The sequence below is a fragment of the Onychostoma macrolepis genome, chromosome 03 (assembly GCF_012432095.1).
Source record: "Onychostoma macrolepis isolate SWU-2019 chromosome 03, ASM1243209v1, whole genome shotgun sequence".
Lineage (NCBI taxonomy): Eukaryota > Metazoa > Chordata > Actinopteri > Cypriniformes > Cyprinidae > Onychostoma > Onychostoma macrolepis.
This window is the reverse complement of record NC_081157.1, coordinates 15,319,976-15,344,145: the sequence shown is the minus strand read 5'-3', so window position 1 is coordinate 15,344,145 and position 24,170 is coordinate 15,319,976. Positions and strand designations below refer to the sequence as shown.

General features: G+C 38.2%; 1 protein-coding gene across 4 annotated transcripts in view; it reads left to right on the top strand.

Moving 5' to 3' along the window:
- The window catches only part of rnf213a (ring finger protein 213a), a 92,448-nt gene that overhangs the window by 33,271 nt on the left and 35,007 nt on the right, over positions 1–24,170 (top strand). For 3 of the 4 annotated variants that reach the window (XM_058769354.1, XM_058769352.1, XM_058769353.1), the window contains exons 11-20: positions 9,650–9,865; positions 10,025–10,217; positions 13,143–13,198; positions 19,562–19,721; positions 19,810–19,962; positions 20,252–20,350; positions 22,884–23,006; positions 23,444–23,636; positions 23,730–23,903; positions 23,982–24,134. In XM_058769354.1, coding sequence (XP_058625337.1) covers positions 9,650–9,865; positions 10,025–10,217; positions 13,143–13,198; positions 19,562–19,721; positions 19,810–19,962; positions 20,252–20,350; positions 22,884–23,006; positions 23,444–23,636; positions 23,730–23,903; positions 23,982–24,134 — 1,520 coding nt within the window. Of the gene's footprint in view, positions 1–9,649; positions 9,866–10,024; positions 10,218–13,142; positions 13,199–19,561; positions 19,722–19,809; positions 19,963–20,251; positions 20,351–22,883; positions 23,007–23,443; positions 23,637–23,729; positions 23,904–23,981; positions 24,135–24,170 lie in introns of those variants that run through there. The other variant, XM_058769355.1, reaches the window with a different exon arrangement.

The window sequence follows — 24,170 nt, the reverse complement described above, 5'->3', positions numbered from 1 at the left end:
GCCAAAAATGTTAGAGTTGTGTCGATGTCCCAATATTTATGGTCCTGACTGTACGTCATTCTGACAGGAATCTCAGAACAGCCTGATTTGAAAAAGGAGATTTTAAAATAGGGATTTTTTTAAAAAGCACAGGGTGGATTTTTATCATTATAGGATGGATGTGTACATACACTTCCAACACACATTTATGTTCAAACAACTTGTAAAGTGAATTTTGCATCCGATGACCCCTTTAAGGTTTGTTTTTTTGATTATTGTCTGGTTGGAAGATCTAAACGTGGCCCATTATAAGATTTCTAACAGAGTCAGTCACTTTTTGATTTTTTTATCTGTTGGTATTTGATAGAATCAGTGATGTAATGTATCTAAACAATGTCCAGGACCTCCAGCAGAAATATAGGCCCACAACATAAAAAATACAGCAGTATATTTCATTGTACACATGGGGTAATTTTTATCCCTGTGTTCACCAAACCCGTCTTGAGTGTTTGCTGCTAAAAAGCTAATTTTTTTTAGTTACATCTGACCATAGAAGCCCATTTGAAGTTCCAGTCGTGTCTCACAACTGAATATGCTAGAGATTTGTTTTTTGGTGAAAGCATTTTCTTTTCTTGTTTTTTTTTTTTTTCTTTCTTTTTCTTGAAGCCCTCCCAAATAACATGTGGTGATGTAGGTGCTGTTTGATAATTTTTTTTTTTTTAAGGTTTTCTGACCCCGAAACTCCTTTTTCTGTAATTCTCCGGCTGTGATCCTTGGAGAGTCTTTGGCCACTCAAACTCTCCTTCTCACCGTGCATTAGGATGATATAGAAACATGTCTTCTTCCAGGCAGATTCATAACATTTTCTGTTGATTGGAACTTAATTATTGCCCTGATGGTGGAAATGGGAATTTTCACTGCTCTAGCTCTTTTCTTAAAGCCACTTTCTAATTTGTGAAGCTCAATTATATTTTGCTGCACATCAGAAATATATTCTTTTAGTTTTTTTCATTGTGATGGATGATTAAGGGAATTTGGGCTTTATTTTCCCTCCTATTTTCATGTTCATAATCACGCTTGTGTGCTCAAAATTGTGAATATGAATGGGAATATATTTCAGATACATTTTACTCATAAGAATTTCTAGGGGTACCAGTAATTGTGTCCAGCATGTATTTGAGCAAAAACATTTATTTCATAATGATATTTCCCCTCATTTTAAATTCTTATTCTCCAATGAAAGCTTAGATTTTTTTTTTTTTTTTTTTAAATAAAAGATCAAAAGGATTAAAAATGCACATTTATTTTCACAGCCTTCTTTAATCATATTTAACAAGGGTACCAACAATTCTGACCATGAGTGTACACATACAAATATACACATCTACACTCACATATTATATACACATGTACACACCAGCATTATATATCTCCACATCCAGAATGTGTGATAATGTGAAGCATTGGATATATGATATTATTGTTATAATTTGTTATTTGTTGTTTTCAACTTCATTTAAAAAATACAAAATACAGTGAAGGAGCGAGATTACTGTATACAGATAGAATAATAGAAGAGAAGGATATAGAAGAAGAAAGAGAAAATTGCTGCTGTTTTGTGTGGCCGTTGACTGGTTAAATTGATTTCCTGCTGTTTATGCACATTCCACTGGAATGTAAATATGCTCATTCCAACTCTTTGAAGGGCCTGCCAAAACACTACGGCCAGACCTTCCGGGTCATTGATGCGGTTGTAGTGTTGGGTTTGAGTCTACCTTAGTCGAGTCTGATTGTTTAACCAATTGACAAGTCCAAAAGTGCAGAGTCCAAGGCCAGTCTGATTTCAGCTAAACATTACTGTTTATCAGTATCTTAAGCTTGTTTTAACCTTTAAAACTAGAAAAGGAAAAGGTTTTATATGAGGGGTGGTCAGACCTTAGTCAGGTTAGACAGCATTTTGAATTTTTCGTGGATGAAAATGAGGCTGTGAGGGATGGATCTAGTCTTTACAAGGGCACACACTGTGTATAAAAGCCCTACATGTAATTTCCATAACTCAGCCAACTCACAACTGTTTTATTTTTGAATGCATTTTAATTGCATTTATTGTTAGTAAATTAGGTTACACTTTATTTCGATAGTCCACTTTAGACATTCTACTAACTATAAGTAACTTTGTAACTACATGTTAGTTTTTATCATTAATTTGCAACTACATGTCTACTAACTATCAGTAGGGTAGGTTTAGGGTTAGTAGAATAAGTTTACATATACTTGCAAAGTTTCTCACAGTCAGTATGTTGTATGTTATGGACCCATTAAAATAAAGTGTTAGAAGTTATTAAGCCGACAGTCTACTAATACTCTAATGACTGCTAGTTGACATGTAGTTACAAAGTTACTTACTGTTAGTAGAATGTCTAAAGTGGACTATCAAAATAAAGTGTTACCATAAATTACATTATGTAAAGAATAAATGATGAGGGGCTGCACCGACTACACCTCGATTGACAAGCTAATAGGCTAATGGAATGCTAACGCGCTGCTACACACAGCGCTCGCGGTTTAGATTAGGAGATTAAAGGTGGATGATGTCAAATTAGTCTTAAATCAGAAATATGGTGAGAATTAAATTATGCTTTAGCGAATTAAACAACATAGAGTAAGATAGAGATTTCTTCAGATAACCTGGAAAATTGATGACTCATTTTCTCTGCCTGTTTTTGCTCCAAACGCGTGATCGGCAATCTGCGATTTTGTTTTATTTTAGCCAATCTCTGTGCACACAAACTGTATTGCAAGCATTTTCCAAGATGTCATTTGTGTGGAAATATTACAACGTCTGTAAATGTTAACAATGGCCAGAGATGCTGAAGATGGACACAAAGAGGGGAAAATATTGTAGCAGGCAGAGCAGCTCACTGTTAATGTTCCATGAAATATTGGAAGAAAATCTACATATTGAATTGGGTAGGTGAGATTTATACAGTATGAATAAAATTAATCTTTTTTATGCGTGCTAAAGTAGTATTTCTAGGCCCTGTGCTGCTTTGTTTACAGCTGCAACCAGGAAAAATCTATATGCTGCTGTTCCATAAGTGCTACCTGCTGTCAGAGTGAATTTGTCAAGTCAAGTCACCTTTATTTATATAGCGCTTTTACAATACAGATTGTGTCAAAGCACTTAACAGTATCAAATTGGAGGATAGAGTGTCAGTAATGTATAATGATAAGATTAAACACTCAATTTTCAGTTAAAGGCATTTCATTATTGAATTCAGAGATGTCATTGTCTAGCTCAGTTTAGTTTAAATAGTATCTGTGCAATCAAATCGGCGATAATCGCTAGAAATTAAGTGTCCCCAACTGAGCAAGCCAGAGGCGACAGCGCAAGGAACCAAAACTCCTCTGTGACAGAATGGAGAAAAAACCTTGGGAGAAACCAGACTCAGTCGGGGCCAGTTCTCCTCTGACCAGACGAAACCCGCAGTTCAAAAGTTTCTATTTCTATTTTAATTTTGTTGCAATTTCTAACAATAGTAGTATTATGTAGTTAGGTATTTTATTATATTTTAGTTAATTTGTTATTTTTGGTTGATATATCTGGGGATATATCTCTGGGGGTCATCCGGGCGTCCTGGTCTCCGCCGACGATCAGGGCCGCAGACATCACCTCCCGGTGCCGACCCACCATCTGATCGGACACGGACCAAGAAACAGACTAGGAAAGAAACAGACAAACATTAGCGTAGATGCCATTCAACTTACGATGTAACGAGTACATCGTGTGTTATGGGGAGTGTTCCCGGTTCCGGTTGATCTAATTAATGCAGCCTAACAATCCTTTAACAGATTTGAATAATAGAAGCGTATTAATGTGTTATGTGTAAGCCAGGCTAAAGAGATGGGTCTTTAATCTAGATTTAAACTGACAGAGTGTGTCTGCCTCCCGAACAGTGTTAGGTAGACTGTTCCAGAGTTTGGGTGCTAAATAGGAATAGGATCTGCCGCCCGCAGTCGATTTTGATATTCTAGGTATTATCAAACGGCCAGAGTTTTGAGAACGCAGCGGACGTGGAGGACTATAATGCGATAAGAGCTCACTCAAGTACTGAGGAGCTAAACCATTCAGGGCTTTATAAGTAATTAACAAGATTTTAAAATCTATCCGATGCTTGATAGGGAGCCAGTGCAGTGTTGACAGAACCGGGCTAATATGGTCATATTTCCTGGTTCTAGTAAGGACTCTAGCTGCTGCATTTTGGACTAACTGTAGTTTGTTGATCAAGCGTGCAGAACAACCACCCAATAAAGCATTACAATAGTCTAACCTTGAGGTCATAAACGCATGAATTAACATTTCTGCATTTGACGTTGAGAGCATTGGTCACAATTTAGATATGCTTTTGAGATGAAAAATGCAGTTTTACAGATGCTAGAAACATGGCTTTCAAATGACAGATTGCTATCGAACAGCACACCTAGGTTCCTGACTGATGAAGAAGAATTGACAGAGCAGCCGTCAAGTGTTAGATAATGTTCTAGGTTACATGTGGGGTTTTAGGTCCGATAATTAACACCTCTGTTTTTCAGAATTTAGCAGTAAAAATTACTCGTCATCCAGTTTTTATATCGACTATGCATTCCGTTAGTTTCTCAATTTGGTGTGTTTCACCGGGCCGCGAAGAAATATAGAGCTGAGTATCATCAGCATAACAGTGAAAGCTAACACCATGTCTCCTGATAATATCTCCCAAGGGTAACATATAGGCGTGAAAAGTAACGGCCCTAGTACTGAGCCTTGAGGTACTCCATACTGCACTTGTGATCGATATGATACCTCTTCATTCACTGCTACGAACTGATGGCGGTCAGATAAGTACGATTTGAACCATGCTAAGGCACTTCCACTAATGCCAACAAAGTTTTGTAGTCTATTCAAAAGAATGTTGTGGTCGATAGTGTCGAACGCAGCGCTAAGATCCAGTAGAACTAATAAAGAGATACAACCACGATCAGATGATAGAAGCAGGTCATTTGTAACTCTAATGAGAGCAGTCTCAGTACTATGATACGATCTAAATCCTGACTGGAATTCCTCACAGATATCATTTTCTCTAGGAAGGAATATAATTGTGAGGATACTACCTTTCTAGTATCTTTGACAGAAAAGGGAGATTTGAGATCGGTCTGTAATTAACTAGATCTTTGGGGTCAAGTTGTGGTTTTTAATGAGAGGCTTAATAACAGCCAATTTGAAGGTTTTGGGGACATATCCTAATGACAACGATGAATTAATAATAGCCAAAAGAGGATCTATGACTTCTGGAAGCAGCTCTTTTAGTAGTTTAGATGGAATCGGGTCTAACATACATGTTGTTGGTTTAGATACTTTTAACAAGTTTATACAATTCTTCCTCTCCCACAGTAGAGAATGAGTGGAATTGTTCCTCAGGGGGTCTATAGTGCGCTATCTGATGCGATACTGTAGCTGATGGCTGCAGGGATACAATTTTATCTCTGATAGTATCGATCTTGGAAGTGAAGTAGTTCATAAAGTCATTACTGCTATGCTCTTGGGAAATGCCAACACCTGTTGATGCTTGATTTTTCGTTAATTTAGTTACTGTATTGAATAAATACCGGGGGTAGTCTAGAAGAGACGAAAAGTAATCAGATCTAGCAGTTTTTAATGCTTTTCTGTAGGATAGGGTACTTTCCCGCCAAGCTAAACGAAATACCTCTAATTTAGTTTTCCTCCAGCTGCGCTCCATTTTCCGGGCTGCTCTCTTTAGGGCGCGAGTGTGCTCATTATACCACGGTGTTGGACTCTTATCCTTAATCTTCCTTAAGCGTAAAGGAGCAACCGCATCTAAAGTGCTAAAAAAGAGAGAGTCCATAGTTCCTGTTACATCATCAAGTTGTTCTGAGCTATTGGATATGCTGAGGAACTGAGATAAGTCAGGAAGATTATTTATAAAGCAGTCTTTTGTGGTAGAGGTAATGGTTCTACCATATTTGTAACAAGAAGTTGGCTTTACAGCTTTAGCTATATGGAATATACAGGAAACTAGATAATGATCTGAGATATCATCGCTCTGCTGCAAAATTTCAACGCCACTGACATCAATTCCATGTGACAGTATTAAATCTAGAGTATGATTTCGACAATGAGTAGGTCCTGACACGTGTTGTTTAACACCAATTGAGTTTATAATGTCTATAAATGCTGATCCCAACGAATCTCTGTCATTATCTACATGGATATTAAAATCACCAACGATTAGGACTTTATCTGCAGTCAGCACTAACTCCGATAGAAGATCAGAAAATTCTTTAATAAAGTCTGTATGGTGCCCTGGTGGCCTGTATACAGTAGCCAGTATATCATTAACACTTGTTTCTTTGGATAACGTTATATGAAGCACCATTACTTCGAACGAATTATACTTGAAACCCAACCTCTGAGAGATACTGAAAATATTTCTATAAATTGTAGCAACACCTCCCCCTTTACCTTTTGGACGCGGTTCATGTTTGTAACAGTAATCTTGGGGTGTAGACTCGTTTAAAGTAATGTAATCATCTTGTTTTAGCCAGGTTTCTGTCAGACAAAGCACCTCTAGTTTATGGTCCGTGAACATATCATTTACAAAAAGTGCTTTTGAAGAAAGGGATCTAATATTTAATAAGCCAAGCTTTATCATGTGTTTATCTGTATTATATCGTTTTTTTTATTTGTTGAACATCAATTAAATTGTTACTATTACTTTGGTTTGGATGTTTTCTGTATTTTCTAGTTCGGGGAACAGACACAGTCTCTATAGTGTGATATCTAGGTGAAAAAGTTTCTATGTGCTGAGAGTTAACTGACTTTGGTCAGTTAACCGTGAGGTGGCTAGCAGACGATCGGTTTAGCCAGTCTGTCTGATTCCTGACCTGGGCTCCAGTTAGTCAAGTACAAACTCTAAGACTATGTGCCATATTTCTAGAGAGAAGAGCGGCACCACCCCAGGAGGGATGAACACCATCTCTTTTCAACAGGTCAGGTCTGCCCCAAAAATTCTTCCAATTGTCTATAAAGCCTATGTTATTTTGCGGGCACCACTTAGACATACAGCCATTAAGTGACGACAGTCTGCTATGAATCTCATCACCACGGTAAGCAGGGAGCGGACCAGAGCATATTACAGTGTCTGACATCGTACTTGCAAGTTCACACACCTCTTTAACATTATTTTTGGTGATCTCCGACTGGCGAAGTCGAACATCATTAGCGCCGACGTGGATAACAATCTTACTGAATTTACATTTAGCATTAGTCAGCACTTTTAAATTTGCCAAGATGTCAGGCGCTCTGGCTCCGGGTAAACAATGGACTATGGTGGCTGGTGTCTCTATTTTCACGTTCCGCATAACAATAGAATCGCCAATAACTAGAGCACTTTCATCAGGTTTCTCAGTGGGTGCTTCACTGAGTGGGGAGAACCTGTTTGATGTTCTGATCGGAACGGAAGAGTGGTTGTTTTGTGGTGTTCTATGCCGCCTCACTGTCACCCAGTTGCCCTGCTGCACGGGCTCAACCGAAACCGAACAATGTACAGGACTCCCTGAGCTAGTCACATCCAAAGCAGTATCTACAGCCCTCACATTCTTACTGTCCTCAACTAAAGTTTGGATGCGTGTCTCTAGTTCTAAAACCTTCTCTGTCAGCCTAACTATTTCCCTGCATTTATCACATGTGAATCCCTCGCTGCTGACAGAGACAGATAAACTATACATGTGGCAAACAGTGCAAACAACAATAGCAGGAGAAGAAGCCATTACTCACCGTGATTGATGAATGATACCAACTTAACTTACCACTTACCACTGTTGTTTGATGAGCTCGTGAAAAACGGAGCGAGGAAAAAATAAAATAATAATAGGCGCGAATAGAAATGCAAATGGAACCGCGAGTGACAAGCTAACGGGCTAACAAGCTGCACTCGCGGTTTTTAAAGGAGAACGATCAAATTAGTTAGATTAGTTTGAAAGATAACACCAGAAATATGGTGGGAATTAAGTTATATATTATATAGATTAACATGAACATGAAACAGATGATCGTCGTCATTGGTGAGTCTGGCCAATCATATAACTGTGTCGTCATCAGAGCTCACGCAGCAGCTCTGGAGAAACTACACTGACTGACCCAGCTGACTGCCCTTGAATCACTCTTGTGGTACTTGGATGGCATGCTCCCCAGTAGTCTCGCGTAGCCATACCTTCAGACTGACGGCTGAAGGTCTGGAATAGATGGCAGCTTTCATTGACCAAGGCCCACCCATGATGCCGTTTGACCGACATGTAAAACAACCAATCACAGTTCATTTCGTTCAGCATCACAGTTGTAAGCACGACGGCTTTCTTCATTCGTGAGGGGGTTTGGCGCCACGGCATTTTTGTTTCCAGGTGTAACGTTAAAGAACGTGACACACACGTCTCCCGGAAATCCTGTATAATTCAACCAATTCGACCACGACTTCGACACTCCTGAAGTGTTTCCAGATAAGTGTGCCATATGCATCAGACGTTTAGCCAACGGTCCGTGGGCGTTACGTCTGAGGCTGAGACTAGCACCCCAGTGACATGCCATCTAAGTCATCAAGTCAGACAAAATTTATAACTGGTTTGCACTGCTTCAGATCAGACGCTGCACAGCAATGCATGAAGTTGAACACACCTAATGACTCAGGGGCGTAGCACCAAATGTTGGGCCCCAGTCACACAACCAAGGGGTTGGGCCCCTCACAACACAGCATCTCATCAATCATATTAATAATTAATTATATTAATAATAATATCAGTATATCGTTACGGGCCCCTTTCTCGCCAAGGGCACCTGTTACTCAGTTCCACTATTACCCCCTGTCCGACGCCCTGTCTTTTTTCAAAGTGTTTCCCAGACACTCCACCTTTCTGCTATTGGTCAGACAAGTAGGTAGTCCGACCCAAATTTACGACATTGGTTGAGCTATTGTGTTTTTTTTTTTTCGCAGTGGCACGTGTTGGTGGTTCCTAGAGTGTATATGCAATCTGAAGGTCATATCAGGTGCCCATCATGGTTTGGTTCACTTGGAACCCTTAAACCCTTGCACACCTGAATGGTAGCAAACAGATGAGCTGAACACAGCCAGTTGTATATATGCTAGAAGTCGTCTTACAACCTGCAAAAGCTTTGGTCATGCTTTTTATTAGGTGTCTTACTGTCTTTAACCAACTACTTGCATAAAAAAAAAAAGTTAAATACAGTGTACCTGTGTGTTCATTTTGTGTTGACCACTTTTGCTGCTATTGAGGTAGGATGTGGGTAAGTTTGGGGATAGATTTCATGGTACAGTTAGGGTTAAGGGGTAGGTGTAGGGTCAACTGTAATTACAGATGTAATTTCATAATTGTTTTTAAAGATATAAATATAATGTAATTTTTATTTATTTTTTCAATTCACTTTTTGGTTCAGTTCACTTTTTTATGAGTGTTATTCAAATACGGAGGGCAAATGAAAATGTAAGTGTATGTATGTATGTGTGTATATACTGTATATTATTTTGACTAAGGAATGTGTGCTTTAACACACACATACGTTTCACATTGTCTAACATGTCTTAAACTTTGATTCCCTTTTCAGCTTGTCTGAGATGGTGGAGGCACTGATTCTCAGAGTGAAAGCTGCCAGCATGATTAAATGGATCATGATAATTCCACTACTGCATCTTCTCAAAGGCACCTCAAAACCATTTGAGCCAGTGTTTATTAAGGTCAACCCACAATCTGAGCAGAACTGGGCTGGACTGCAGGGACTCAAATTAACTAATATAACTTCCCCCGGAAGCCAAGATAGAAGGTATTTCATCTGTGTTTGCAAATGTCGTTTTCCAAAAAATTTTTCTCAATTTCAATTTTGAATCTTCAGTAAAAAATCAAGTTGCCATTTGAACCCACTTAGGTTTCAGTGTATCATGATCCATTTGTGGCTTGTCATTGCTGAATCCCTCTCCTTTAGAGCGATGTTGAATCTCATGCAGACACATGGACATTTGGTGGAGGTGGACAAACTGCTGGCCAGATCTTGGATGTATCTGATGACTGTAGATGAGTTGGTCGAGTGCAGCTCCATCATCCATGCGGAACTCTTAGACATCCTGCAGCTTTTCACTATGAAATGTCCCGATGATATATCCTACAGTACTTCCACTGTGAGTGTCAAGAAATAAGATAAGACAAGAAATAACCATTGAATCTTGTATTGTACAAACCACAGTTTTTTTTTTTTTTAAATATACAGCAGTGTTTCTCAACTGGTGGGTCGCAACTCAAAAGTGAATCATTAGACCATTTTAAGTGGGTTGCAGAGTTTGCGGTCAAAGAAAAACAACAAAACTCATTATCCTGATTCAGTATCTGCTTGGTTTATATATATATATATATATATATATATATATATATATATATAGTATATATATATAATGTGTGTGTGCACATGGATGGGTTAAATGCAGAGCACTAATTTCGAGTATGGGTCACCATACTTGACAATACGTCACTAACTTAAAAAACTTATATATATATATATATATATATATATATATATATATATATATATATATATATATATATATATATATATATATATATATATATATATATAATCAGGGGCGTTTCCTCCGAGGAGGCAGTGTCTTCTCTCCTTAAAATTGGATGAGAAAATATTCAATGTTACAAAAATAAAACAGTGCAAATATGATATTAAAAGTCGTTCGTTTTTATAAAGTAACACTGTCCAACAGCGACACCCGCAAGTAAAGTTACAGCAGAGGCTTGCCTCCCTTCGGTCCATTGACTTTTTACAGAGATCCCTTATGCCGAGTTCACACTGCACGATTTTCAAACTTGTCGGATCGCTGTTGTTTTCACACTGCGTGACTATCTGGGGTAGCATTCAGTCGCTGCTGTGTTCACATTGCACGATGGATCGGCGACAGGGGCTTTCACATTGCACGATTTCACAGTAGGAAGAATCGCTGACAACTCTGTCTGATCCGTAAACTACGTTTCACAACAAAACACACAAGAGAAGTGATAAGGAAATAACGCGAGAACCTGCATGCGTCAGCCCGTTGTTCTCGAGCGAGACTGGAAGTATTAAAACAATATAGCCCGCAAATTGTCTGTGCGCAGATTTCCAGCTACAAAAAGAAAGACAGATTATGCAGGAGGGAGATGCAGGGAACAGGGATTGTGTTCTGCAAAGAGTGGTAAATAATAATTTTGCAGTAACTGTTATGCTGATGTTGCGGCTGGTCAAGCTTTGTGCTTGTTTCTGTATGATATAATTGTACATATTAAAATACTGATATGGTCTATAACTCCTCACCGAACTTCCCTCTGCCCTGCTTTGTCTCTCATTGGCTGAAGGTCATCACCGATGTAGTTTTCAGTTAGAAATCATTGCACACAGCAGGATTGTGAATCGCCGACAGCTCCAGATATTTAGCATTCCAGATATTTCACGGGCGTCGGCGACGTGTCGGTGATTCCCTCAGATCGCGTCTTTGATAATTCACACTGCGTGATTGTCACTCGACAACGAGCTCCGATTTCCCTCCGATTTCGGGCATTTGTCGGCGATTTATCAAAACCTGTCGGCGAGGGAAAAATCGGGCTAAAATCGTGCAGTGTGAACTCGGCATTAGTGTGCCGTGACTTTTCTGGAGGCTCATTGTGATGAATGGGGGAAAGTCACGTGAGAGGAGGCAATGCCTCCATAGCGGATATAATTGGATATGATTGGTTAAGATGGGATGTGATCGGTTCTCGTGATAAATCCTGCCTCTTGTTTTTGTGCAAGCTCTCTGTCTGAATGAAGAAAATTATGGCGTTATTGACTAATTATAAAGTAAGTACGCAACTCTCCTGCTTAGATATCACTGCTTTGTGTCACGTCAAAATGAAACATGAAATAGCTTGAAAACGTGATGACTGTCAGTTTTTAGTGAGCATTCAGCTTGATGAAATGAAAGCTGTATCTTCGTGCCTGTGACAATGGGCTTTTATGACGATGACCCGAAAATAACTTGACTATTAAAAAGAAGTGCACATAGGCCGCCTTTTGGCAGAGGTTATTTACACTAACTCCGCCCACCAACGTGTGATTACAAAGCGTTACAGGAGACTATCTTCTAATAACCGCTCCAGTGGCACAGATTGTTGAGTATGTGTTGAAGTTGTTTATGACGCGATCGACCGGTGTTCAAATCCGTGTTTTGCTGAACTTTTTTTCCTGCCTTTTCAAATCAGCTATCACGTCGGAAAGGCATGTATTTTCAATAATAATGAAGGAAATAATCTAAAAGTTGAACTTAAAGTATCGGGTAGGTGTAGGGAGGAATTTATTGTCCCAATAAGGTGACATCCATTTAATAATTTGAATTAAGATTATAATTTACACTCAATATGTTATTATTTCATACTGTTTTATAATGTACTACAATACTGAAGTGCAGATAATTGCCACTATTTGCAAAAAGTAGTATAAATAGCAGAAAATATACTGTATATAAAATGCATGTCCCTGTTACACTTAATGTTTACACTAAGTGCAAATAGCTATAGATTCTATTTACACCTAGCAGGATTTGGCAGGTCTTAAAATTTGGAAAATAAAACCTCAGATGAACAACACAAGTGTCATTATTTATTTAACAAAAATAAAGTCTTTTAAGAACATTTCAGAGACCTGTTCTTAAATGTGACTTGTATATAACAAATACTTAATCACATTTTTGGTAACTTCATGACTCAACTGACGGCATAACTGTGACATTGCATGCTCGTAGTTTCTTTTGTGCTTTAATATGATATGATATACAGTGCACACCACTGCATTTGGGTGTGTATTTAGAAGAATATATTTATTCATATATGTATAATTTTTTTAGGAATCAGGTCAAATTCTTCAAAAATTGGGTCGCAGTTTAATGACCACATAAGAAAATGTGGGTCCCATGGCCAAACCAGTTGAGAACCACTGGTATACAGTATACAAAAGAAACTGTAATTGAGAAAAATGGATCCGTTTGGGCTATGTAGATTTAATTATCATTATTGTTATTTTATCTTAGAGTGTAGCGGATACTCTGGCACACATTCAAAGTCATTTGCTCGAACAACGATTCAGGTAAAGTTCTTCCACTAAAATTTTTTGGGAAAAATGTATTAATTTCATTTGAAATGGTGTAATTGCATGACTTTTGTAATGATTTGTTAATGAAATGTTGCCACAAATGGCAATAACCAGCACCCGAACAGATTGGAACATCATAGACAGAAAATGACTACAATAGCCAAATTTGTCAAAACAAATCAAAAATATTGTTACTTCTGTGATTTGGGAAATCCTTGAATACGGTGGCTATTTCTCAATTCCAAGAACGCAGAGAACGGACGAGTTTAAAGCTTACAGGCTTCCATACACCGGCCGCCCAGAGCGTCTTATGGGATTTCTAATGGCTCAATTCTCTCAAGTCTGCACTCGATACATCCTTGATATCAAGAACACATTCCGGAACTTTCATGCGTCCTTTGTACTTGCGTTCTTGAGAATTGGAACTGAACTTCCAACGGATGATGATGATGTAGAACGAGAACACAAGGACACAAGATCGCTGAAGAACGCATATTGAGAAACAACCATAGTTTAGAGCACGGGTCTCCAGGACCGGAGTTTGCCACCCCTGTTTTAGAATATCTTTGAGACAATTTTTTTGAGACGATCACTTGACCGTAACTGCCAAGTGACTGACCACTTTATATTAGAACGTCTTGCAGCAGATGGCTGTTAAAAGAGAGAAAAAAACATTGGTAACTCCCTACTACAATATAAAACATCTTACATTTTTAAAATGGTATATCAAAAGTTTTGATTATCACAGTATAACGTAATGTAAGGTTTTATCCTTCATTCATACATTTTAGCTTTAGGGAACCAAATCGTAGAAATTGATATTAATCAGATCTGTATAATTTATACCTTATTAACGGCTCGACCAGCGAGTATTATTACAGTATATTTTAGCAATTCGGCTTATTGTTGATAATAATGCAGAATTGATTGGGAAATTTTGCTTGAGCAACAGGTAACACGATCTATGGCAAATAATTTAAGATTTGAAAATCATTGCACCAGACTCTTCATTAAAAATGAATCGAGAGTTTATTTACTATCCTAGGGTACAATATAAAAACAAAACACATACACACACATACACAAGTTATGACAAGATAAAAGCAGTTTGAAGAAAGTTAAGCTATTCTCTTTTCCTGAGAATAAAGACGACCTTGGGACGTCGCAAACAGAAGACTCGACTTATCGTTATCTTTTAAAATTCATTCAATTCAACTCAGCGAATTAGATTTGTTTGTTTTACTTGCTTTGAGTTAAAATTGAAGGCTGTTCTTCGTGAGGTTGGTTGTTGCTGGAGGGAAGTCCTGGACTTTTCTCGCTGATGTGTTGTCGCGTGACGTCACTCGGGATTCCTCCTTTTGGATTTGATGGCTTCCTGGCAGCGCGAATAGCAAGTTTGAAGTTCTTACGCGGCGGCTTTGCAAGTTACTTTGGTCAGACGTGGACAGAGTGTTGAAGTCTTTTGAGATGATCAGCCAGATGTTCAGCCAAGTTTCCTTGCAGTTTCAACCAGTTGTTTCCATTGGTTCCAACCCAACACTTTGCAAAGTTGGGTGTCTGTTTTATCGGACAGAATTAAGTCCATCCTATTCACTGTCTGACCCAATCACATTGTCTCTGTAGGGCGGAGCCCCGCCCAGCACGACTTCTTTTTCGTGCATACATTATCTGCTAATGAATATGTCACATGGAGGAAATATCCTAGCAGATTTCTAGAAAGTGTTATAATCATACCTTATGATGCTAAAAGTCAACATTCATCCTTTTCACCATATTGTAATTAACATAACGTTTAAATCAATATCAAACATGAGGTACGTATATTGAATACCTATAATTTTACCTACTAAACGGGTTAAGTCATAGATTAAAATATCCTAAGTTCTAATAACCACAGCAAGCTAAACGAAACATAAAATACCACATTCATATATATATATATATATATATATTGTCTCTTGAGTATATTGCTTTAATAGCAACAGTCTTTTCTTGATTGTCCTTTCTGGCAAAGTCCATAAAAGTTTGGGTGCTTTCTGGAGAAGAAAAGAAACCAGGCGCATTCCTTTGGAAGGCGGGAGACCAGAGCTGAGGTCGTGAGGTCAGGAGGAGTATCACGTTGTGTGGCTCTGGTGATCTTCTTAGCTGTTGTAAGTTGTAAGTCAGTAAATTTTTTGTTTATCAGAAGGTAGTTTATGGTAAGCGGGGTCGCAGTATCGCGAACACTCTGGTTCTGCAGCTTCTCCAAAGGAGTAATTCTTGGTTGTTAACTTCAAGTAGATGTAGCGCGGTAATTTCATCCTCACCTTATCATGTTTTACGAGTCTCTCGAAGGTGATAAGGAGAGTATGGCCGGACGCTAGTCATAGAATTGAGGCGTTGTGTTGGTCATTTGCTCATTTTACGAGCTGATGATGGGGATCAGTTCCAGTGAATGTTCTTAAGTTAAACTCATGTGTGCGTTCTTTTCGACCAGGTTCTACAACAGAGAAACAGGAATCATGATACGGCCTAATGTAACTTCAAAAGGCAATGATTAAATTAAATAAATGTGAGTGTTGCACGTTCTACAAGCTTACTGTTTCAGAGCAGTTTGCAATCAGTGAAAACCGCACACTTATACCAAGCAATTGCTTATGATGTACTGTTGATGAGATATGACAGTGTATAACCATTTTGAAATAAGAGTGGATTATTTTGTGTATTTCGGGCTTGTTTGTAATTGAAAGTACTGCATTATACATTAAAAGATGCATCTTTTTTTCTTATAGATATTATTGTAATTTTGGTAACACAGTTGCCAAGTAGTTACAGTAACCAGTAACTGTATCTCCCATCTGATTGAACATAAATTCTTGGGTCTTTTCTTTGTCACCCCCGTACATTTAAAGGGGTGGTTTACTGCTTTTTTTCTTTGCTTGATTGTGTTTATGGGGTGCAATATAACATGTCTTTGTGTTTCGTTTGTTAAAAAAACGCCTTATTTTTCATATATTTCACCTTTATTTTAAGCCGTTTTCTCCTCTGTCATTTGAACGACCGGTTGACTTCCTGATTCTATGAAACCACTCCCTCAGAAACAGGCAATGGGCTCAGATTGGTTAGTTGGGCCGGTGTGTTGTGATTGGCTAAACTGTGTACTGCACATTGTCCGGAAACGTTCACGCTCATTCCCTTTACGGGTGACAGCTGCATGTGCTCCGGTCAAATGTAAATAATGGTGTCAATATTGCCGTATCAGTTTGAGCCAGAATCAGACCCAGAAAGCAGTAATGAAGAGAGTCAAGCAGAACTTCCGCAAGCACGGCTCTTACAAAATGTTTCTGAATGGAAGTTTGCTGTTGTGATTACATATAATTTTTTGAAGTTTGTACACGTTTGTCTTATACACACAAAATAGCATCGAACTAACTGGCTACTATAACCAAACAGTGTTGGCTTGTGTTTACGTTCTTGATCAAATCGAAAAATTACGTCATAAAGTATACATGGAATATACATTTACAAAATTAGTACATAATTACAAATTCGGGTCCAAAATGTTTGTACGCGTTTGTCATAGACACACGAAATAGCATTTAACTAACTGGCTACTAAAGCAGCGTTGGCATTTGTTTACGTCCTTGATAAAACTAAAACATTACGTCTGAAATTATACATGCAAATACATTTAAAATTATGAAATCTTACTTACAGGTTGTGGCCCAACAACTGCTGCCTCTGGTTTTAAAGTTGGAACTGCTCCATGTTTTAGTAATAGTTTCTGTGTGAATTCGGCATTGAACTCTGCATAGATTCTGGAAGCTGTCTTCCGTAAAATGCACAGCACAGAGAGCTAAATTAGGATTGTAATTGTCAGGAACATAATCAAACATAAATTTTAACCATTGTTGACGAACTACAGCGTCCGTAGGAAGCCCGAACACAGAAGACCTGACAGCTGGGTGAAAATAACACCGTTTCGACGGCATGGCTACATCTCCACTATAACTCTTCCTCTTCGACAAAGCCGCAGAACATGGCCTTGCCCCCTCTTTGGCATGTTCCGGAGGGAGGGGTTGATGCAAATTTATGGGTTTTTTACGTATGCAACCCGGGAAGTATCTTGTTGTAGTCCCATATGAGTCGTTTTTGTAAGCATTAAACTTCCTGATTTTTAAAAGACGATATCTCCGCTTACGTTGAACTTTCAGCGCAGCAACTTTGCAGATACTGTTCATGCACCAACAGCAACATTACACACTATTTAAAATTAAAAAAGTGAAATCGCAGTAAACCACCCCTTTAAATATATCAGGGTTCCTGCGCAGTATAGGAAAAGTAAGGAATTTGATTTTAGTCATTTCTAGGTCTAGATAAGTATGGGGAAAAAACATATTGAAAAATGTTTGTTTCTCCAGACTATTGCCTCTATAGGATAATTGTTTTTAGAAATTTTCAATTTTAGAAAACAATTAATATTGTCAGCTGAGCAGAATTCTGAATATTTCTATTCAGGTGTCACCACTGCCCTGTGATTGGCTTATTTGTGGAAGTGCTCTGTGAAGAGCATCAAAGGTTTTGGTTTACAAAGTGTTTGCGACATTGAGCAGTGTAACCAATCACAGACATCTTGAAAAATGTCCTTCCTTCTGCAATCTCTACAGATCAAAAGCTGCTAGGTTATTTTAGGGGTGTGCAAAATTGACCAAAAATTATTTTTTGCAAAGTAAGTTACATAATGTGACAAAAAAATATACAAAGATCACACATTGTTAAACAATTACGATATTATAATTGGTGATAAATATGGCACGCCCCTAGCTCATTTACTTTTTTTCCATCATAACCTGTCCAGTGTCTCTCATAATATTGTTTAATATTGCACACTTTACCACAGCCATGGGTTGTGATTTAAACATTAGGTAGGCACAACTGGTAGGCATTGATCTCACAGAACAAATACCTTTCCTTCCATTTCTCCTGAAATATCCTCCCTTCCAGATCAAATTTATTCTCTTGGACATTTAAAATCACAAGTAACTTGTCACACAAGCATCAGTTGCAAAGCAGCTGTATCATCACTTATGTGCTGCTCGAGATTCTGGTGCCACTTTATAATGTGCATGTGTGTTAAGTGTCCCGAGGCATTACATCAATGCAAATAAATGAACCGTTGGTTCTGCTTTAAAAAATAAAATACTGTAGCAAATACACTTTTTCATTTTCTAAATATTTTATTTATTTATTATTATTTTAGATTATTGTTCAAATAATTGTCCAAAAATCCGGGCAGGATTGAACATCTTTGTGGGCCTTAATTGGTCCACGGACCATATGTTTGACACCTCTGTTCAAAGATGTCAAAGATGGGTTTTTTTCTATGAATCCATTGTGATAAATGCAGTCAAAATCCAGCCTCACTGGGACATATAGTATGTTCTGGAATTATTGCAATTATTGGGCTTTAGTTTTTCTATTTCTGTCAGAGTTATTAGGAAAGCCACCAAACTTAGATCCAGTTTTACCTGTTTTTGGTGTCAATGTGACATGACAATGTGGATATGTCAACAAATCAATATAATATGTTTGGAGTTGTCACACTTTTAGCACACACATTAATGTTGCTAATATGTTTTATTGTAATATATGTTATGTTAACTTGTTAATATGTTTTTGCTATGGTACAGAAAACCAAGAAATTTTACTATTATTTACTGGGCACACTTTATTTTAAGGTCCAATTCTCGCTATTAACAAACCATTAACTAGGACTTTTGCCTCAAACTCCTAATTTACTGCTTATTAATAGTTAGTTATGTAGTTGTTAAGTTAAGGTATTGGGTAGGATTAGGCATGTAGAATATGGTCATGCAGAATATGTGCTTTATAGGGACTAATAAACAGCCAATATGTTAATAATAGGCATGCTAATAAGCATGTAGTTTATAGTGAGAATTGTTTTGGACATGCAGTTTTTTTGTCTTAAAAAAATCTTAAATCTGATTTTTAAAACTGCAGAAAACCTGCACGATAAGTTATCATTTATGAGGTAAAACATTTTATTTTATTGATTGAAATTTCAAATCATGGTTGTTTTACTACCATTCAGAGTCAGAAATTAATTAGGACTTGGAGCAAAAATGTACGCTACATTTATAAGTTTGTTGATTTCATCTCTCCATTGGCTTGTATCCACTCAACTTTTTCTCTGGAAGGGCTATAGATGATATGTACCAATGTTTTTGCAATTTAGATCTAGGATCGGATTTTGCAGAAATGACAAGACCCCTTATTCAGGAGAGGAAAATCACTTCAAAACAAATTTAGGAAGCCTTCCACTGTACACTGGTTAACTGGCTTTCATTGCTGTTTTAGCTGTCCCAGTGAAGATTATGGCATTCAGTGCATACAAGCAACATGTAAACTTCTAGAGAAGATATGCAGAAGAATTCATTACTACAGCTATGCACAGAATTTCACTGAAATTCCTGTTGCTTGCATGAACCTCGTGGCTTCCGTATCAGGATTTGCCCAGGTATACCATTCTGCAATTTTTGTTTTAAATAACTGATTAAAGCCAATAGAATTGACTCAGTGTGTCTAAATATTTGTTCAACCTTAAGGTGACACAACAAGCTGGCACTTTTCCTGAGAAGACTCTTGTGTTACTCAATGAGGCCAAGAAAACTATGAGGACATGGATCAGACAAACTTTCAAAGGAAGACTTTTGGACAGTAGCTATATGACGGCTGTCAGCTTCACAACAGAGATTGAGGTAAGCAGAACAGGTACAGTTGAGGTCATAAGTTTATAAATGCAGTACTAAATAAAATAGTTTCCTTGAAATATAAACATCAATCATACTGCTATTTTGTCTCGTGCACTGTATGTACCCATTCACTTTTGAGTGAAATAGCTTATTCAGGACGGTAATAAAAAAATTGAATTTTTATAATTTATCTTATTTTCAACTGTATGTTTATATAAAATAACCAATGGTAGAATTCTTCTATATTAGCAGTTCATAGTTTTATTATAATGATGTTGTTTGTTCTGCTTTACAGATGTGGAATAATATTATAGCCATAGATTTCATGAGTAAGGACTTCACTAAAGAATGGAGAGAGACATTTACACTGGACTTTGAGGGGAAATATCAGCAGGTATTAATTAGACAGTTCCAGTATACATGTCTGCTAGGGTTGGGAGTTGAGAACCGGTGCAATATTTATTTATTTATTTATTTTTGTACTTTTATTTTAAAAATACTAATAATTTAAAGTCATGACATTGGGTTCTGTTGACGTTATTGAATATCAGCATTTTTCTATTCTGCATTAAAAAAAACGCTGAATAGAAATGGCAAGATGCGCATAAAATGCTCTGGTGACTGATGTAACCTCTGCTCCCTGAGATAACGGAAACGCTGGTTACGTATTTAACCGTGGTTCTGTGAATTCCGGATGACCGCCAGAGACGGTGTTACATAGTGGATAATCGCAGCGCCAGCTGGATAGGTCGAGGAAGAATATACCAACTAAGTGACATAAGCTGAGCTGAGGAATATAAGCCACTGCAGCTCAGCACCCCTCCTCGAAGCGTCTCGCATTCCGAGTGACAGGGAACTCTGCACACCAATGGACACTGCTTCTGCCATTGAAGCTAGAGTGCAAGCAGACTTGGATCGTCTTTTGGTAATACCTGGTCCTTTGACGGCATTAGAAAACTCTGCCATGAAATCCTTGCATGCTGGCATAGCAAAGGAATCCACAGGTGAAGGTCTATGGAAAAACACATTAGACTGAACAGGATGTGCAGGACATTCGTCAAGGCCAAGACGAGCCACTGCCATCCGAAGCACTTCCAATGTGTCATCCACTGGATGTGGAGCATTCTCAGATGAATGAAGAGAGCCCTCACCAGAGCCACCAGCCACTGTAGATCCCACTGGCTTGTCATGGAGCTCAGGAACCTCAGTGGAAAGATGGTCTTGAAAATGTGTGTCAGAAGCACATGTAGACATAACGTCAAGGTGGGGACTGTGAGGGTCATAAGGTGAAAACGTAGGTTCTTCACTTGATTAATGTGAGTGAATGTCCTCAGTGGAGGCCACAGCGGCAGTGGGTACTGGGTCTGCTGGTTGGAGGTTTTGCAAGGGGCGTTTCATCTCCGCCATATCTGAAGAAAGGGAAGCAACTTCCTTCGACAACAGGTGCCCAGCTAATTGCTTGCCACTAAGACTAGCTTTCTTCTTAGCCCGATGGGCACCAGTGGCTGCTGAACGTGACGTTTTTGAGCTCTCTGTTACAAGGTTAAGTCTGCTGGTAAAACATTAGCATCCCTGCTTTGGTCCAACCCCGCCAAACGCAGCCAGCAGGAAGGCGATGGAAATGGAGTGATAAGCCATTAAACCGCGATAGTTAGACAACCCCTGGATACAACCACAGGGGACGACAGTAAATTGCTATATCTCCTACCTCCGGATGAACCGCGAGGAAAAGAGAAAAATAGAAAATTTGATCACAATTCAAAATATTCGACAAACGCCCATGGTTAGGACCGTTGGCAGATAACACGGAGCAAAAAACACAAATGCGACAAAAAAAACACAACGACGATCGATGGCAACTGTAATAATCTCCTACCTCCGGATGAACCGCGAGGAACAGAGAGAAATATCGAATTCAAAAACTAATTCAACCTATTCAATAGACACCCACGGTTAGGACCATTGGGCAGATATATATACACACATACACATACATATGTAGATGCCTCATTAGATACTGTTTCTATGGGCCGCGATATGCAAGCCATCCGCCATTTTTGGAGCGGTCTGCGAGCCCTCGAGCGTAAGTTGACTGTGTGCGTCTACATCAGCAACTTATACGCATGTATATCTTTGAATATTCATTGATTATTATGGTAAATGACGTCAAGTTGACCGTTCCAAAATGGCGGACACGTCAACATATCTGGAGCAGTCGAATAGGGCATCTATAGACGTTTTTCCAGAACGCGGAAGTCACGCCTGAGTCTTAACCGGAAGGATGCTTTGCATTTCATGCATGACATGAAGCTGCCGACATTAGCTACATTAAAAACAGATGGGCACTATGGCCACATACAGGCTTCTCATCTTCTGTATGTGAGATGCAAGAAAATAACAGTGAAAGAAGTCTTAACGTTAGCACATTTTGACATGGGACTAGTTGCACTCATGAGCCCTGCGGTAGTGGCAGCGTTGATCATCTGACTTGGAACTACCTGTGATTTGTCTACACCCTTTATTATTTTAATTTATTTGGTTTTATTATGTAGGAGAAAAGAACCACTGTTACTTTCCTGGTTGCAGCAGCTTCTATTTTTATTATTGATACTTTGTGCCAGTCTCCCAGGAAGTGTCTTATTCACTTGAACATATGGGATGGAAACGGTGCTTTATTCGCAATTATACTGTTATATTGTTTTATGTTATACTTATATTTATATTATGTAATATTATTTTATATGGTTTTATGCGATATTCCAATTTTTCACGCAAGTTATATTCACAACTTTAGATGGAAACATCGCTACTGTGCAAACTCCCAGTACACTTCAAACCCACTAACACGTTTAGTGTAACTGACATTCCAAAGTGTGTCTTTGTACTGAATATGTGTAAATATGGGACTTTTTTTTTTTTCTCATTAGGAGGATCATCTCGATCAAATTGAGGTTTATTGCTCAAAGATTGAGAAACTTATTGGCTCCCAGCCTTATTTGGTGGATAGTGTAGAGAAGTGTGCTCTCCAGGCTGTTACAACAATATGCCAGGTAAAGGTCTTTCACTTCATTCTCACTGACATATATAAATATTCATTAGAACATTTTATAAAATGGTATTTGGACCGAAATCTAGTCAAGGTTGAGGATTATTTACCTTTTTTGTACCTACAAAATTTAGTGAAATGCATGCTGGCTTGAAATATTTAAAGAAAAAGTTCACTAAAAATGAAAATTATGTATTAATTTACTCAAACTCATGTCATTCTAAACTCGCTTCTGTGGAGCGGAATAGGAGAAATTTTAAGTATTGTTTGTATTATTTGTGTTAAGGGCTGTTTAAGGGTTAAGACTTGGTTTCAGTGTCAAGGTCAGGGGTGATGTTAAAGGGGGAAGGTTAGGGCCCTGATCAGAGGTGTGTGTGTTGAGGTTTGAAATGTTTTGAACTGAATATGGGAAAATGCTTACTGTACTGATCTTTTTAACAGACTAAATCTGAGGGAAAACTTTTTGAGAGATTCAGTAAATTGCGGATAAACTGGAAATTTGGAAAGCTTGTATCTACCATCATCCTAAAGTCCTGGCCAAAAAATGACAAAGGAACCTATCTGGAGGACGAAGAAGTTGTTCTCAAACATCTTCTGGGTTGGACAGCAGCTAAGAATATTTTTCAGCTTCATGGTAATTGAATGGCATTGCTGTGTTGAGATTTCACAACCTTTTTTTATACAGAAGAAAGAGTCTCATATTTTTTTATTTATTTTTGCTCTGCAGGTGCTGATGAAAAACTGATTGATCAGCTTTCTAATGAGGCTAAAGAGAAATTTGCCATGGCGACCTCGTTATTCTCAAACATTCTAAATCAAGTCATAACAGGGAAAATAACGATAAAGCTACTCAATCACATCCTGCAAAAGAGGAGCACTTTCCTTGAGCTGCTTAATTTAGGTAAAATACCTCACACATGAGATTTGACCCTATTACTATAATATAATGTGAAGAATCATTACTCTACTGTTTTTTCAGAATGTTTTTGTGAATGTGAACAATACAAGGACACCACTGCCATGAAGAGACTTCTTCAGTCTAGACAAGAGGAGGTGAAGGCTATTAATCATGAGAGAGCACTGGTGGATGCTCTTATTACAATGAGCCGCAATCTGCAAGAGCACGTGATGGGTAGAGTATATGCTACAGTATCTACTTAACACCTGG